At 45.0% G+C, this 18,064-nt stretch overlaps 1 protein-coding gene across 1 annotated transcript; it reads left to right on the top strand.

Annotated features, from left to right (window-relative positions):
- Positions 1 to 46: 46 nt before the first annotated feature.
- KCNV2 (potassium voltage-gated channel modifier subfamily V member 2) lies at positions 47 to 13,548 on the top strand. Its single transcript, XM_002689623.7, has 2 exons — positions 47 to 1,465; positions 13,230 to 13,548. The coding sequence occupies exons 1-2, from the start codon at positions 47 to 49 to the stop codon at positions 13,509 to 13,511; spliced, it is 1,701 nt and encodes a 566-aa protein (XP_002689669.3). The 3' UTR covers positions 13,512 to 13,548.
- The last annotated feature ends 4,516 nt before the right edge of the window (positions 13,549 to 18,064 follow it).

Genomic DNA, 18,064 nt, shown 5'->3' with positions numbered 1-18,064 from the left:
CGACCACGGCCAGGAGGGCAAAGCCAGGGCTCCCATTCCTCCAGCTATGCTGAAACAGACTGAGAGGAGACGGTCCTGGGGCCAGAGGTCCTGGAGTACTACAGAGGGTGAAGACGCGGCCCAGGAGGTGGGGAGTCAATCCCACCGCAGGAGCATCTGCTCTGTGGGGGGCCGCTCAGGTTCCCAGGCCAGCATCCCACCGTGGATCGAGGGCAACTATAACTACTATATAGAGGAGGATGAGGATGGGGAAGAGGAGGAGGAGCTGTGGAAGGACGAGCCGGCCGAGGAGGAGGACCGACAGCCAGGGGAGGCCGCCGCCACTACTGAGCGAGCGGAAGGCGGCGGTGCCGACACTCCACTCGTGTCCACCACGCTGAACGTGAACGTGGGCGGCCACAGCTACCACCTGGACTACACAGAGCTGGCCTGTTACCCCAAGACGCGCCTGGGCCGCCTGGCCACGTCCACCAGCCGCAGCCGCCAGCTGGGCTTGTGCGACGATTACGAGGTGCAAACGGATGAATACTTCTTCGACCGCGACCCTGAGGTATTCCAGCTCATCTACAACTTCTACTCGTCCGGGGTACTGCTGGTGCGTGACGAGCTGTGCCCGCGCAGCTTCCTGGAGGAGCTGGGCTACTGGGGCGTGCGTCTCAAGTACACGCCGCGTTGCTGCCGCATCTGCTTCGAGGAGCGGCGCGACGACCTGAGCGAGCAACTCAAGATCCAGCGCGAGCTGCGTGCCCAGGCGCAGGCAGAGGAGGCGGAGGAGCTCTTCCAGGACATGCGCTTCTATGGGGCGCAGCGGCGCCGCCTCTGGAACCTCATGGAGAAGCCCTTCTCATCCGTGGCCGCCAAGGCCATTGGGGTGGCCTCCAGCCTCTTCGTGCTCATCTCCGTCGTGGCGCTGGCACTCAACACGGTGGAAGAGATGCAGCAGCAGCCGGAGCGCGGCGAGGGCGGCGGCAACCCGCGGCCCTTTCTGGAGCATGTGGAGACACTGTGCATGGCCTTCTTCACGCTTGAGTTCCTGCTGCGCCTGGCCTCCACGCCCGACCTGCGGCGCTTTGCGCGCAGCGCCCTCAACCTGGTGGACCTGGTGGCCATCCTGCCACTCTACCTGCAGCTGCTGCTTGAGTGCTTCACCAGCGAGGACCAGCTGCACGTCAAGGGCTCGCCGCGGGAGCATGACCTTGAGACGATGGGCCGCGTGGGCAAGGTGGGCCAGGTACTGCGCGTCATGCGCCTCCTTCGCATCTTCCGCATCCTCAAGCTGGCGCGCCACTCCACAGGTCTGCGCGCCTTTGGCTTCACGCTGCGCCAGTGCTACCAGCAAGTGGGCTGCCTGATGCTCTTCATCACCATGGGCATCCTCACCTTCGCTGCCGCAGTCTACTCCGTGGAGCACGACGTGCAGGGCACTAACTTCACCAGTATCCCACACGCCTGGTGGTGGGCCGCGGTGAGTACCATGGCCCGTGAGCTTTCCCTCCCCCTTCCCCAACTTGGCAGAAGCTGCTGCTCTCCTTCCTGAGTGATGCTGCCCTCCTTGCTTTGTTCCATCATCTTTCCCCTGCCTTGTTTAATGGTCATTGCTTTCTCGTTCTCACTGTCCTCAACCAGAAAATATAAAGCAACAGCAGCAAAATAGGTTAGGTGTTAAAAGGCTCAAAAGACATAGTCCAGGAAGAAAGACGAAGTCCAAGAAGCTGGACGTGGTCCTGACGTGATTCTAGGAATCTCCAAAGCTAGATTTAGTTTTAATACCCCTGAGAGGCTGATTTTAAGGAACAGTGATTGTTCACTGATGAAGCCTGAGGAACTTCATCATCATCACTTGTGTTATCTGTCACTTATTGAACACCTGTTGTCCTGAGTGGTTTATAATGCTTATTTCAGCATCACAACCATGTGAAGTGGCTAGGATCACTATTTTTTAAGAGGAAAAATTTCCTTCAAGTGTTGAAGGAAACTGTTGATGTCTGCAGGGGAGGAAATAAGACTTGGCTGAAGAGTGTCAACCCTCACTGAAATTTCACCAGTTCTAGCTGAATCTGAGCATCTAACACTGAAACTTGCTCTGGTGTCACAAAAATTATTTCTGGACCTGGCATTATTGCCCCATTTTACAGCCAGAGGAATTGAGGTGCAGACAAATTGAGTGTAGACACACAGATAATAGCAAAGTGAGGATTGAAATGCAAGCCTGCCCAACTGCAAAACCCATGCCCTTTCCACACTCCAGCACTGCCTTTCTCAAGCTTGAGTTTTTCTGCATTCCTTGCTTAATTTGAAGTTAGTGCATGAGTTATTTTTGTCATCATTCTATTTGGTGTTTGTCTTTTATAATAATTTATGCCACTTACTCAAATATCTGTTTCTCATGTACTAGACTAAATCCTTAGGAAAATCCCTGAATTCCTGGAAATGTTGATTGGGTCTTAAGTCAATGAATGAACTGACATATATTCATAGGAAGGGGCTTTCTTGGTGGCTCAGTGGTAAATAATCCACCTATAATGTAGGAGATGCAGGTTCCATCCCTGGGTCAGGAAGATCTCCTAGAGATGAACATGGCAACACACTCCGGTATTCTTGCCTGGGGAATTCAATGGACAGAGGAGCCTGGTGGGCTATAGTCCATAGGGTTGCAAAGAGTGGGACACGACTGAAGCGATTTAGCACACACACATGCCACATACACACATAGGAAAGAACTAGGTGTATGCTTTCCTTATTTTTTAATTAGCTTGTTTGTAATGCCTTTAAAGACATTAAGCAAATATAACCAGTTTTTGCTGTGTTACAAAATAGATACTTTTGACATTATTATTGGATATGATATAACGCACAGTCTGGTGTAAAGTTCTGTGAATCTACTCAGGGCTCCTACTAATAGTGTAGCATAGTAGGATGGAAAATTGAGGTTTAGGTTCCAGTCACTGATCTGCTAATAATTAACTGTGACCCTGCATAATGTGTGACCCTTTCATTACCTGTGAAACCTCGCCCCCTTTCTCCCTCGCCTCAGTCTTCTCATCTCCAAGAGAAAAGGGTATAGAGCTCTACAATTCAATGAGTCTCACTTCCCTGGAAAGCAGAGCACTCACGTGTACAACAGGATTTGTGAGCTTTCCTTGGTGACAGGATGACGTCCGGCTCTTCCAAATAAGCATTTGAGCCAAATGCTGCTCCTCTGATCATATTCCAAATGATGAAAGGTCATCCCCATAGTAGATAACCATGTGTACAGATGGAACAAATGGAGCATGATTTATCCATTATTGGATAAATAATGGATTTATCCAATTTATTGGATGAATAAATTTATTTTTTATTTATAAAATATTGTTTATAAGTTTTGGCCAATGCATTAGCCAAACACATGCATTAGCAAACAACATTGATGTTAGTGATGAGTAAAGCAAGGAGGGAAAAGAGAACATCCACAGGCTGATGACATAAAACCAAGTTGTAGAAAGTCAAGTTTTCATTCAGCCAAATATCTTAGAAGGCTAGCGTATGTAAGCTGGACCTAGTGGACTCTTTGATATTGTATTTTTAATACACAAAAGGTTTTTTTTTGTACCTTTTGTATATTAATATAAAATTTCTGATGAGAAGTCTGTTGCTAATGAGTTTTCCTCTTTAAAAAATTTCCTGAAGTGAATGCCTAATAATCTCCTTTAATGTCTTGATCTGTTTGATGTATAATACTTAAAAATTTTCAACTTATCCTCCTTTTTATATTAACTAAAATCATTTCAAAGTTGGTATTTTCTATAGATTTGACAATAAAAATTGAATTATCATTCAGTTTCTATCTATAACAAAGTTTACCAATTATTACTTTTACCAGTGTGATTTTTCTTTTTTTTTCTCTCTATAAGACATGGTTTTCATAGGCCAGAATTTGCACATGTCAACCTACCATTAACCAACCTTAACCTTTACCACTGGCATTCATCCATTTTGTTCTCTAAAAATTAGTTATACTAGTAAAAAATCATTATGAATTAGACAAAAGACTGATTACCTGTATTTGTTTCTGAACTAACCTATGAAAACAATGGGAAAAACTCCCGTTGAAGATTCCTCAGGACCAATATATTATTAACCCAATTCATCTATATATTTCTGATGACATTGCATATTGTATACTAAGGGCCCTTATTTGCAATAAAGCAAAAAGAAGATGCAAAGTAAAACGATACATAAGATTAAGACCAAATCTTCATGTAACCCTCAAAAATCCATTTTCATTCACTGAGCAAGGTTTTTTTTTTTTTGAGCACTTAGTGTGCCAAGGAGTATTCTAAACTCTAGGGATACTGAGTGATTGCGGGCGGGGGGAAGGGGTAGGAAGTGAAATTCTTTCCCTCATGGAGTTTGCAGCCTAATGGAAAGAGATAATAAATCATTTCAGAGGTTAGTGGGTTTTTATAGGATAGAGAGTGATCTGGGTGGTAGAATCTACCTTTGATATAATAGTGGAATAGTCAGAGAAGCCTTCCTGGAAAAGATGACATTTATTAAAACTTGAGTGGTGAGCAAGCTCTGACTACTGAGCCCACGGGCCCTAGAATCAGCAAGGTGCCGCAACTATTGAAGCCCATGAGCTAGAGCCTGTGCTCTCCCACAAGAGAAGTCACTGCAGTGAGGAGCCCACGCACTGCAACTAGAAAGGAGCCCCCGCTCTCCGCAACTAGAGAAAGCCCTCACGCAGCAACGAAGATCCAGCACAGCCAAAAGTAAATACATACATAAATATAACAGTGTGTACATATACTAAAAGAAAAAAAGAGCTTGAATGGTGAGAAGCTCATCTAAATAGGCATGACTGAGCAGACGTGAGAATCTGAGAAGTAGAATCCTAATGTATGATTATGAGATCATACATCTCATAATTTAAAAAATTTTGAGCATACACCCATGATAAATGTGTAGTTATTCATAAGTTATAAGCTATTTATTGCTGTGATAATGATGCATTACAAACCACCCCAAAATTTTGTGGCTTAAAATGTCAAGCATCTTTTTGGCTCATGAGTTTTCAAGTCAGCAACTCGGGCTGGTTTCAACCCCAAGATTTTTGTCATTTGGACTGATGTCAGCCACTCATGTCCCAGTCTGATGGTCACCTGGCTGACATCTGGGATGAAGAGGGCGACTAGGTCTTTCCTCATCCAGGTGGCATGTATCCATGGCTGTGGCAAAGGGCAAGAGAGAGTGTGCAAGCCCAATCATGCAAACTCTGATAAGCTTTTGTTCTTGTCACATGCTCAACGCATTGGCCAAAGTAAGTCACAAGGCCAAACTCAGAGTCAAAGGGCAGAGCAAATTAGCCCACTCCCCATAGGAAAGCACCACAAAGTTGTATGGCAAAGAACCTGTTTACAGGAAGACATAGAGTCTTGTAATATAATCAACCTACTGCATTAAGATGTTACCTCTCAAATATATTATATAGTTCATAAAACATACACTCCCACATTGAAAATGTAAAGATGAAGCAAAGAAAACTAGTATGGATATTTCCTTGCCCCACTGCAGTGCTGTAGCCTTTGTGGTATACTCACCCACATTAGGAACGCGTTCTCTAATCCCTCCTTCCATGTGCTTTTAGTGCTCTCGGACAACCCAGCATCTGACTTGTTTTTAATAATCTCCTCTGTCTCTATGCCAAGGATCCTGCAACTTTCCTTAGTAATTCAACTCAGGGTTTTTAAGAGAAGCATGGCAATTTTCATTATTGTGAATTCTCCTACAGCTGCAGAACAAATCCCTCATGGACACTCATGTCTGGAGATGCTCATGCATTAGAAGACAGTCCCTGCTCGTCTGTCAAATGTAGGTTATTTGTAAGCATAATGTAATAGGAAACATATGTAAAGTACTAGCCTGTATGCTATCCACAGTAAATAGAAGCTACCATATCTGACTAGTTGATAGTCTTTATCACATGGAAACAATTATTTCTGCTTCCAGATTCATTTGGGGGAAAATAAAACAGAAGTGATTCCTTCTCTCCTAGGGAAAAGAGAGAGACTATAAGATGCACAAGAGGGTCAGCTGTTCGATCCTGGGAGAGCTTCTGAGCATGCAGATAAACAGGCCTAAGCTCGGAGGAGCTCCAGCTGTGTGGAGGCTCCCTGGGTTGCCTGGGTGTGGGGAATGCATGGCGCAGCCTAACAAGCACAGTTAGCTCTGTGATCAAGCTGTAAGCATCGGCCTCCGTTGCGGCTGTGTTTCTGAGGAGAAAAGCAACAACGGGATGGTTGAACAGATCGTTTCCTTCTGAGCTTGGCAGAGCAAGTCAAAGCTGCAGAAACCAGATAGGAAATTATATCATGAACTCATGTCTTTAAAAACTAACAAAATCTCTTAAAAAAGAAAATTTATCTCTGGCTGAGGCTTCACATAATTGTGGCCCACAGACTCTGTTCTTGTTTCTGTTTTCCTCAAGTCTGTTATCATTTCCTTGCAAATAGGTGGCTCTTACAGGATCACTGAGATTCATTTTATTCTTATCACCTGCTTGCTTGGAGAAGGCCCATTTGAAAGGTGAATCAGGAAAACAGAAACAAAACCAGGGTATTTTAAACAGAGGACATTTGATACAGGGAGACTGATACATAGGCTAGAAGAGCAAAAGGGGGAAAGTGAGATAACCTAAAGATTGGTGAGTATAGGAAACAATGTTGGCCCTGGAATTAGGCGAGCAAATAGGAGAGGGTAGAGTTACTGGCAATGGCACCCCACTCCAGTACTCTTGCCTGGAAAATTCCATGGACGGAGGAGCCTGGTAGGCTGCAGTCCATGGGGTCGCTGAGTCGGGCACGACTGAGCGACTTCACTTTCACTTTTCACTTCCATGCATTGGAGAAGGAAATGGCAACCCACTCCAGTGTTCTTGCCTGGAGAATCCCAGGGATGGGGGAGCCTGGTGGGCTGCCGTCTATGGGGTCACACAGAGTTGGACACGACTGAAGCGGCTTAGCAGCAGCAGCAGAGTTACTGGAACCTAGGAGTACAGAGCAGGAACAGCTATGGTTGTGTCCTGACATCAGGACACCCAAGATGGCACCACGAGGCTGGTGCTGGGTGTGCTAAAAGAGGCCTGAGCTGTGGCTCTCTGTCATTGTTGAGGGTTGATGACAGAAACCAGATGCAGCAAGAGAGGCCCTCACTTCCTCATTCTATCTTCTAGTCTCCCAACAGTGTCTCTCATTGGCAGAACCTGACCACGAGACAGCAGGCAAGGGAACCTGGAAAATGTGGTTTGCATCCTTCCAGTTGCTGAATTACAGAAAAGTGCACAGAAGGGAATGGGGCTTGGAGCCGAGAAATAAGGAGTAAAGGTTCGGCACAGAAGGCATTGAAGTTCTCCTGGATCCTTCAGAAATAGCACAGGAGCCATCAACTGGGCAAAGGCTCTTAGGCACTTCTGTGGCTTTTGGTCTGGTGGACTCCTGATTTTGAGGTGGTCCCCTTTTAGCTCTGTAAGCTCTCCCTGTTGGCCAATATAACTCGAGTGGGACATGATAGAATTGTAGAGGATAGGGAGAAGTGCCAAGTAAGCTGAGAATGTGACGGCATCATCATTCTTGTATGCCTTTCTAGGGACAAAGTCCAAACTGGCCTTAGCTTCTGGACAGCCTCCCCCGATAGTACAATTCATGTACATCTCAGAACTTTCACACAGGAGACTGGTTGTGCTCTTCTAGGAGATTACCCATGACCTCATTCTAACAGGGCTTCCACTGATCAAAACATTTTTTGAATTCCACTGAGGAATTGTTCCACTGAGCACATGTCACAACATCTATGACATGTCCACTTACTTCTTCATAGTGGGGTTACATCTTTCCCTTTATGAGGCTGGATTTAATGTTTTTAAATAGTTAAGACCCTTGACTTTAAGACCAGCCCGAAGGTTAATCCTCAAGGTGGATAAAAACACTTGTTTCAAGATCATACCACTGAATTCTCTGTATAGATTATAATCCCAAGAAGGAATTCCTAAAATATTTGTAGTAGCCACAGCCACATGGGTAGGCTAAGTATAGTCTTTGAAGCTAAATTCATTAAAGGACAACATGAAGTATGTGATAATCTGAGCCAGAAAATGTTGGTTTTTACTACCTCAAATTCTTTGGGAATTAAGAAGAGGAATTAATTCTTTGGGAAATCAGTTTTGTTCCTTGAAATCATTATTCCTGGATGTAGGGATTACTAGGTGCTAAGACATAATCTTGGAGTAGAAAATGGCAACCCATTCCAGTAACCTTCCCTGGAAAATTCCATAGACAGAGGAGCCTGGTGGGCTATAGTCCACGGGGTCACAAAGAGTCAGCCACAACTGAGCGCCTGAACACAAGATGTAATTTATGACGAGCTCACTATGAAGGAACTAAACATTCCTTGCTGAAGGAGAAATTCAAGTACAGTTATTCTAAAGTTTCAGAGACAAATTGGATGCTTGTCCTCCTTGTAACATTTAGCAGGTCAGGATTTGCTGACCAGTGGGTGAGCTGCTGGGGAAAGGCTACCTTCTGGCTTTGGGAACCCAAGAACTGGGAAAAATATGTAAATTTTCAACAGACTGGTAGATGGCTGAGCCAGCCAATATTTTCAGGATATTAAGATGGATGGTGGAAATTTCGGTCACATGTCCAAACCCAAATCCTGCTAATGAGAGAACTCGCTCTGTGAGGTCACTGGAGTCATTCTGGAACCTTCCATTTTTAATGTTCTCTCAGGGAGAAATGGTTTGGCCTGTGGAATGTGGAGAAGAAGTTTCCATAAGCCAAGGAATCCTGGGTTCCTCTGGAGCCAAGAAGCAAGAACCAGATCACCAGTTAAATCAGATTATCCCCCAGACAGGCAGTGCATAAATTAGCTCTGCATTTGGAACGAACTCTTCAGAATCAGTCATACAGTCTCCTAGCAGAAGAGATCTCTTGTCTAAAAATAGAGATCCAAGACATACAAAAATATTTAGACCATATTATGCACATCAAATATTTAATCTTTCTTCAGCCAATTCTCTTTGCTTCTGACTTTTCGCTCAAAGTTCAGCCAAGAAAAATTAAAAAAGAAAGAAGCTGGGGTTGGGAGAGAATCAAAGCCAACTATGGGGACTGAGCAAAGGTTTAAATCAGGCACTTTGTCTCAGTGATCTTCCTTTCTGTGTATCCTCATGTTTCCAACCCACCCCCACCCTCCCAGTCCTGGATCCTTGAGGGGCTGGTTTAGACCAAAGTCTCTGCTTTGGCCTTTTGTGGGTGTTTCCTGATCTGAACTACCCCTTCCTGTCACTCACCCTTTCATCCAGACTCCAGCTAAGTTGACTGACTAAATACTCACAGAGAGGTATGAGTAACGGGGCTAGTGACATATGGAAGCTGTTTGCACACCTGGATAGAGAGCTGATGCAGTTTTTAACTTTTTCTTATATATTGGCTTGCAGCTGATTAACAATGCTGTGATCGCCCCAGGTGCACAGCAGAGGGACTCAGCCATAGATATCCATGCATCCATTCTCCCCGCCCCTCAGGCTGCCACATAACACTGAGCAGAGTACCATGTGCTGTGCTGTAGGGCCTTGCTGGTTATCCATTTTAAGTATAGCAGTGTGTACATATCCATCCCAAACTCCCTAACTACTCAGGTTCTTTTACGTTCTGCGTGGCCAATGACAAGAAACACACACACACATACACACACAGTGCAAACTTTTCTTTTCTTTTCTTTTTTAAGATTAGCCCATGATCTTATTTTATCACTGTCTCTCATCACCCTTTAACCAGAAGGTAGGAAAAGGAGACTCTGTACTGGAGACATGGTGTTCCATCCAGTCTCCCCTAACAGCATTCAGCATGAGTCTCTTCCCCAGTCTGTTGGACTAATGAGCACAACTAACATTATCCCTTATATACCAGTGCCAGACACTCCTTCAGGTGGCGCTAGTGGTAAAGAACCTGTCTGCCAGTGCAGGAGATGTAAGAGATGCAGGTTCAATCCCTGAGTGGGGAAGATCCCCTGGAGAAAGGAATGGCAACCCACTCCAGTATTCTTGTCTGGAAAATTCCATGGACGGAGGATCGTGGCAGGCTACAGTCCATGGGATCGCAAAGAGTCAGACACAACGGAAGCGACTTAGCAACAGCAGCAGCAGCCACTCCTTTAATTCCCTAACAACCCTCAGAGGTACACACTATGACTCTTCTCCACATTTCAAAAGTAGCAACTGAGGTAGAGAGCATTCAGGCCACTTATCCCAGCCCCACAGCTGTGGCCTAGGGCCACACCTGCTTCCTAACCTAGTCTGTGCCCTCCTGCCTCTCTCAAATGCAGGCTTGAATTTTCCCACTGGGGGAGGAGCATCCCCACACTCCACCCCCAGCCCCTCCAACACACACACACCATCTGCAGGTCTCTCTCTGGAGATGGAGTAGTGAGAGGTGGCGTGTCACCTGTCCCAAGAGGAGTTGCATCCTCCCTCTTTGATGGGCTGCATGAAGCTCTGGTTCTTATCAGGGCCACCAGATTTGCCCAGCTGGCCTACTTGTCCATTTCATTCTAACTCATCAATCACACTTTAAGTTCAAACTGACCCTTACGTCATCGAAACAAAAAGGTTTACATTTCTAAGCTAGAGGCTGTCTCTGTACAGACCCACAGGGTGATCAGATCTGTACATTTATAACCGTATGCTGGAAAACTGTGCAACACAAATCGATGAAGCTGACACTGCCCCCTGGAGTTGTGCAACCCACACTGTTTTCAACTGTAATCAACAGCCCTGCCTAAAAGACTTCTAGTAATTCTGCCAAGAGTCTGGGGACTAACAGGAGTCTTAGTATATGAGGCATAAAAAACAGGCCCCGAGAGATTTTCCTGGGCTTTCTCTGGCTACATTGACTGATAACTAGTCCCGTGGGTATCTGCATTTTAAAACAGAAGCTTGTTAACCTAAATAAATCTCTAATTAGTGGAATTTAAAGCAGTAACAAGTGTGATAGGAAGGATTTCATGCAGGGTGAACATATTTGTGGTCGATGATGTCTTAGAAAAGTCCCTTCGAAGAATAATGAGCGTGTTTCTCCAGACACTGGCAATTAAACCACCTTAAAGATAAAATATCTCATTCGAACTACCTAACAGCTCTGAGAAGTATGAGTTCAGTTCAGTCACTCAGTCGTGTCTGACTCTTTGTGACCCCATGAACCGCAGCACGCCAGGCCTCCCTGTCCATCACCAACTCCTGGAGTTTACCCAAACCCATGTCCACTGAGTCAGTGATGCCATCTAATCATCTCATCCTCTGTCGTCCCTTCTTCTCCTGCCTTCAATCTTTCCCAGCATCAGGGTCTTTTCCAATGAGTCAGCTCTTTGCATCAGGTGGCCACAGTATTGGAGTTTCAGCTTCAACATCAGTCCTACCAATGAACACCCAGGACTGATCTCCTTTAGAATGGACTGGTTGGGTCTCCTTGCAGTCCAAGGGACTCTCAAGAGTCTTCTCCAACACCACAGTTCAAAAGCATCAATTCTTCGGTGCTCAGCTTTCTTTATAGGCCAACTCTCATATCCATACATGACCACTGGAAAAACCATAGCCTTGACTAGACGGACCTTTGTTGACAAAGTAATGTCTCTACTTTTTAATATGCTGTATGAGAAGTATGAAAGTTGCCCCTATTTTAAGGATGAGAGGAGGACAACAGAGGAGGCTGATTTTAATGTATTTTGTGTGCCTGATAGTATGAAGCACTTTATAATCTTTTTTTCCCTGAACTTTATAGTTTTTATTTTGTATTAGGGTATGAAGTAAAGTGTTAGTCATTCAGTCAGGCCCAACTCTTGGCAACCCCATGGACTGTAGCCCACCAGGTTCCTCTGTCCATGGAATTCTCCAGGCAAGAAAGCTGGAGTGGGTAGCCATGCCCTTCTGCAGGGGATCTTCCTGACCCAGAGAGGGAACCTGGGTCTCCCACACTGAAGGCCGATTCTTTACCATTTGAGCTACCAGGGAAGCCCGTGTTGGGGTGTAGTCAATTAGCAATGTTGTGGTAATTTCAGGTGAACAGTGAAGGGACTCAGCCATATATATACATATAATCATTTTTTTAATGTAGCCTTCATGAGAACCCTGAGACTTAGTTATTAGCCTCCTGTTTTATTTTTAAAATTTATTTAATTGGAGTATAATTGCTTTATAATGTTGTGCTGGTTTCTGCTGTACAACTCCGTGACTCAGTGGTAAGTATGCATATACTCCCGCCCTCTCGAGCGCCCCTCGCACCCATCCCCCACCCCAGCCTTCTAGGTCACCGCGGAGCACTGAGTTCCCTGTGCTGCTCAGCAGGTTCTCATTAGTTCTCCATTTTATAACAGGAGTGCATATATGTCAACCCCAACTCCTCCCACCTCCTCCCTTCCCGCCTTGGTGTCCATATGTTTGTTCTCTATGTCTCTGTCTTTATTTCTGCTGTACCATTTTTCTAGATTCCACATATATGTGTTAATATATAATACGATATTTGTCTTTCTTTCTGACTTACTTCAGTCTGTATAACAGGCTCTAGGTTCATCCACATCAATACACATCACTCAATTTCATTCCTTTCTACGGTTGAGTACTATTCCGTTGTTTATCGCTACCATACCTTCTATCTTCCTGTTTTAGATGCAAGAACCAAGGCTTAGAAATTCTGAATGCTTTGCCCAAGGTCTCTCAGCTGGGAAGGGTCAGAGTGGGGACTTGAACCCAGGTCTGACTGGTTCTAAGCCCAAGCTCTTTCTAGTACATGTACCATGTAGGCAAACCCAGGGGCCCTGTTCTAAATTTGGCCCCAGATGAAGGAGGCAGAGACCTACCTTCCTTGAGCCTGTTGTACGCTGGGAACTTCATGTGCATGTTCCTCTGTGACCTTCAAACAACCTTTAAAGGTATTACCTCCTCTGTATTGTAAGAAAATGTATACATGACGGTCAGGATTTAAACCCAAGCCTTTCGGCTCCAAAGCTTGTGTTCTTTCCATGACACAAGTCTTGCAGGCAAAATTCCTGGTACCTTTGAAAGCTGGCCCCACGGGGAGCTGTTACACGACCCACAGGCACCTTCAGGGGGGTGGAAGACACCTTCCTACCTGGTTCTCTCTTTTCCTACTTCTCCCTCTCGATGCTAACAATTCCATTCTACTTTCCCTCCCTCACAGGTGAGCATCTCCACTGTGGGCTATGGAGACATGTACCCAGAGACCCACCTGGGCAGGCTTTTTGCCTTCCTCTGCATTGCTTTTGGAATCATCCTCAATGGAATGCCCATATCCATCCTCTACAACAAATTCTCTGATTACTACAGCAAGCTCAAGGCTTACGAGTACACGGCCATACGGAGGGAGAGGGGAAATGTGGAGTTCTTGCAAAGAGCCGGAAAGAAGATAGCAGAGTGCTTGGCTGGAAGCAACTCACAGGCCACCCCAAGGCTAAATAGTTAATATCTCTTAGTACGTGTGGCTGGTTGAAGCCATGAACTTCAAGGCTTCATTCCACTTTCCTTTTTTTGTTGTTTTTTATTATAGGAATGACAGTGAAAGGGCATGTGAAGCAGACACACACAAAAGGCATTCACTTCGCAAAGTTCTACCTCTAGAAATGTTCATTTTGGCCCAAACTCTGACTGCCTTCTGCTATTCTTCAGTGATGTCGTATAAGAGTCTGACCTGCTCAATGACGCTGATATTGAAAACTCCTCAAGAGGATCAACAGTTCCTTGTATTTCTCTTGTAGCTTCTTGTGGCTTTTCAGTAAATACTTTTGGAGTTGAGCCGACTTGAATTTCCTGGTTGAAATTAAAAAACATTCCTAATTGTCTGGAGAGAGGGAGTGTTGCAGCAGGAACTCTCTGAGCTTTGGAGTTAGACCAACCTCAGTCGGAAGTCCTGGTCTCCCAGCTGTTCGATTTGGGACAAGTTACTTTTGACTGTCAGAGCCTCAGTTTCAACTTTAAATTACACTTTAAAAGGAAAGCTTTCCTTACAATATCAGCATGGGGATTGGAGATGATCCTTACAAATGCTCAATACATGGTAGCTGTTAAAATTGTTAGAGCAGGTATTGTGTGGTTGATCCTTGACTGGTGATTCTCATTCAAGGGAGATTTTGACAACTGCTCCTCACCCCTTGCCCCAGCACAGTTGGCAAAGTCTAGAGATGCTTTTGACTGTCAACACTGTGATAGAAGATTAGAGGAGCTACTGGCACTAGTAGGTAGAGACCTGAGTTCCTGCTCAACATGCTCTGGACAACCCTATCGCAAAGAATTATCTGTCCCAAAACGTCAGCAGTGCCAAAGTTGAGAACCCCGGGCTAGCTGTAATGTGGGCGCCCCAGACTTGACTTGTGAAACATGCCTGAGGGGGTTAACCCCCTCCCTTGACAGGAGCCCCTACGTGTCCTCACCTCTCAGAGCCTTCTTTCCTTCTCCTTTCCATGAACAGACAAAAGCAAACAGAAAAATCCTCTGCCTTTGGACAACTGTTCTGAGCTAAGCACTGAACAAAATGAATTAAGTGAGCATGGCCCTCTGTTCTGGGTATAATCTGTGGGTCAGAAAACCAATTCCTATAGGTTCTTTCTCTCCCTGTCCCCTTGTCCTTTTAATTCTTTCCTCCCTGCACAAGACTATTGGCAAGTAAAGTCCTGGGCATTAGAGGCACTTTTGAATGGAACAAAAAGAAATTTCCTCTGTAACAAGGGGCTTGCCATGCTGACCATCAATTTTGTCTCAGGGCAGGATCAGACCTCCACTTGTGTTATAAAAATAAGAGTAAAAGGGATTTCCCTGGTGGTCCAGTGGTTAAGACTCCACGCTTCAAATACAGGGGACATGGGTTCGTTCCTGGTCAGGGAATTAAGATTCCCACATACTACATGGTGTGACCAGAACATTAAAAAATTTTTTAAAGTTTAAAAAAATAAGAGTAAGCATTGTGTGCCTTCTTACACTTATAGGCCCTATGGACTGCACTTTAGAATATATAACTCCACTTACTCCTTCATCCATCCCCACATAAAGTGTTATATTCCCTTTTATACTCAGGAAGAAACAGGCTCAGAGAGGTTAAGTAATGAGGCCAAGTTCACACAAGCAGTAGACGGTGGGACTGAACTTTGGCCCAGGTGTGTCTGATCCTAAAGCTCTTGCTGAGAGTCTAAACTGTTGGTTCTCAGACTGCATCAGCAGCAAGTGGAGGATTTGTTACACTCAGTGTGCCAGGCACCCCCCAGACTGTCTGATTCAAGAGGTCCAAGTGGGGCCCAAGGATGTGCTTTTCTACCAAGTACCAGGTGATGCTGATTGCTGCCGGGCCACAGACAACATCGGAGAACCACAGTCTAAGTCCCTCCACTCTGCCCCTCCCATGAGATGCTCTCAATACGAAAGTAGGGTGTGTCTGGTGAAAACTAGATCTAGCTTTCTTCAGTCCTAAGCATCCTTAATGGGCTTCCCAGGTGACTCAGTTGTAAAGAATCAGCCTACCAATGCAGAAGACCCAGGTTCAATCCTTGGGTCAGGAAGATCCCCTGGAGAAGGAAATGGCAACCCATTCCAATATTCTTTCCTGGGAAATTCCATGGACAGAGGAGCTTGGTGGGCTACAGTCCATGCGGACATGACTTAGCAACTAAAACAACAACAACAACACATCCTTAACATCATTTTAATGACCTGGTACCTAAGGGATGGACAGAAGTCCTATTGTTGGAAGGCAGCTAAATAAAACAGAATGTCCAGGTAAATCTGGATTTCAGATAAACCACAAATAATTTTAGTAGAAGTACATTCCAAATATTGCATGGTTTATATGCTTACTAAAAAATTATCTGTTGTTTATCTGAAATTCAAATTTAACTGGGTATCCTGTAGCTTCATCTGCTAAATCCAGCAGCCCTATACTATGGCTTTAGAGAGACAAAGGTTTCTCTTGTGGATGGAAATTACCCGCCAGGTCCTAAAACCCTACCCAAACATCAGGCCCCTCAGCCAAGGGGGACTTCTCTCCTCTCTTGCCAAATAAAAGAGGGAGGAATTTCAGATCGGGCTCTTTGCCAGAAACAATCAAGAAAACAGGGTTACAGTGTGCAGGAGGTCTGGTGAACAGCTTACAGAACGAGCTGATGGGCTCAGTGCCGCAGCCAGCCCTTCCCCGGGAGGGGTGTGCTGATGAAATGCATGTTCTGGGGCTGTTGAGGCATGAGGGATAGGAAGGGCCAGTGTTCGTCACCCCTCCCTCTGTTCAAGACCCAGAGGAAATGACCCTGACCCTTACGAGCAGAACAGGCTCCATGAGAGATAGGGGCAGGAGTGGCAGAAGGAAGGGTGGGGACGTCTTGATGAGGAAGATGAACTTTTCCAGGTCCCTGGGAGGGAATCTGGTCAATGGCAGAGGCCTCCTCCTCCCAGTCTCGCTGGCCCTATCTGCTTAGACAGCTGTGCTCTGCCTCCTGAGACAGCGGGACTGACCAAAGGGTGAAAAAACAAAAAGAAGTAGCATTTCATGAGCCCAACCATGCACCAGGAACAGAATCAGTGTTATTTCACTTAATACTTGAACAGTCCTAAGAAAGCAGTTTTCCAGGTGGTCCCTTAAAAAGGTTCAGCCACATTGACCTTGACAATGAAACTGGATTAAAAATCTGACTCCGCTAACCACTATGAAGTTTAACAATATAAAATTGCTATTTTATTAAAAAAAAAAGATAAATATTGGTGGTTTCATATGGTGTAACTGAATAGCTATGTGGTCACTTAATTTCTCTGAGCCTCAGTTTCTGCAACGTTAAAATGGAGACAATAGCAGTGTCTTCCTTAGGGTTGTGGGAGTGATTAAAGGACATAATGTCTTTAAAAACCCTTAACACCCTGTTTAGCACATATTAAGAACTAAATACATGTGGCTGCAATTATCATTATCTCTGCTATTTTGCTGGATGTACAGAAAAATATGTAATAGAAAAATTGTACCAGCCCAAAGAAGGTTGTTTATTGTCAGGGAGAGAATGCTATGGGTTTAGTCAGAATCCTGTCGTCAGCACTCTTGCCATCCAGGGCTGTGCACAAGAATCCAGACCAGTCTGTCCAATAAAGTCACCAATGATGAGGGATCAATGCACTAATACTGCATAATGGCCACAAGCCGTGTGTGGCTCCTGAGCCCTTGAAATGTGGCTAGTGTGACTCAGGATCTGAATTTTTCATTTTATTTAGTTTAGTATAATTGACTAGTAAAATAATATTTGTTTCAGGTGTACAACACAGTAGTTCAATATTTTCATAGATTCTACTTCATACAAAGTTATTATAAAATACTGATTATATTCCCTGTGCTATGCATTACAACCCTGTAACTTGTTTCTTTTATACCTAGTAGTTGGTACCTCTTAATCCCCTCCACTTGTTTTGCCCTTCCCCTACCCCTGCCCCTGGTAACACTAGCTTGTTCTCTGTATCTGAGTCTGCTTTTGTTTTTTCATTTTTTAAATTCTACAAGTGAAAACATATAGTATATTTCTTTGACTTTTTTCACTAAGCATAATACCTTCCAGGTCCATGCATTGTCACAAAGGACAACATTTTATTCTTTTTTATGGCTGAGTAACTTTCCACTGTGTATATAATCCCACAATGAGGTATCACCTCATACCTGTCAGCATGGCTATTGTCAAAAAGACAAGAAATGACAAGTGCTGGCAAGAATTAGGAGAAAAGGGAACCCTCACACACTGTATGGAGTATCCTCAAAAAATTAAAAATAGAATTACCATGCTGCTGCTGCTGCTGCTAAGTCGCTTCAGTCGTGTCCGACTCCGTGCGACCCCATAGACGGCAGCCCACCAGGCTCCCCCATCCCTGGGATTCTCCAGGCAAGAACACTGGAGTGGGTTGCCATTTCCTTCTCCAATGCATGAAAGTGAGAAGTGAAAGTGAAGTCGCTCAGTCGTGTCCGACTCTTAGTGACCCCATAGACTGCAGCCCACCAGGCTCCCC

The sequence above is a fragment of the Bos taurus genome, chromosome 8 (genome assembly GCF_002263795.3).
Source record: "Bos taurus isolate L1 Dominette 01449 registration number 42190680 breed Hereford chromosome 8, ARS-UCD2.0, whole genome shotgun sequence".
Taxonomy (NCBI): Eukaryota; Metazoa; Chordata; class Mammalia; order Artiodactyla; family Bovidae; genus Bos; species Bos taurus.
The sequence above is the reverse complement of the archived record's forward strand: the minus strand, read 5'-3'. Positions and strand labels throughout refer to the sequence as shown.

Bases quoted from the DNA above. Each gene is read 5' to 3' on its own strand.
- KCNV2 (XM_002689623.7), top strand. From the start codon at position 47: ATGCTGAAACAGACTGAGAGGAGACGGTCCTGGGGCCAGAGGTCCTGG. The intron at 1,466-13,229 runs GTGAGTACCATG...CCTCCCTCACAG, and splicing joins ACGCCTGGTGGTGGGCCGCG to GTGAGCATCTCCACTGTGGG.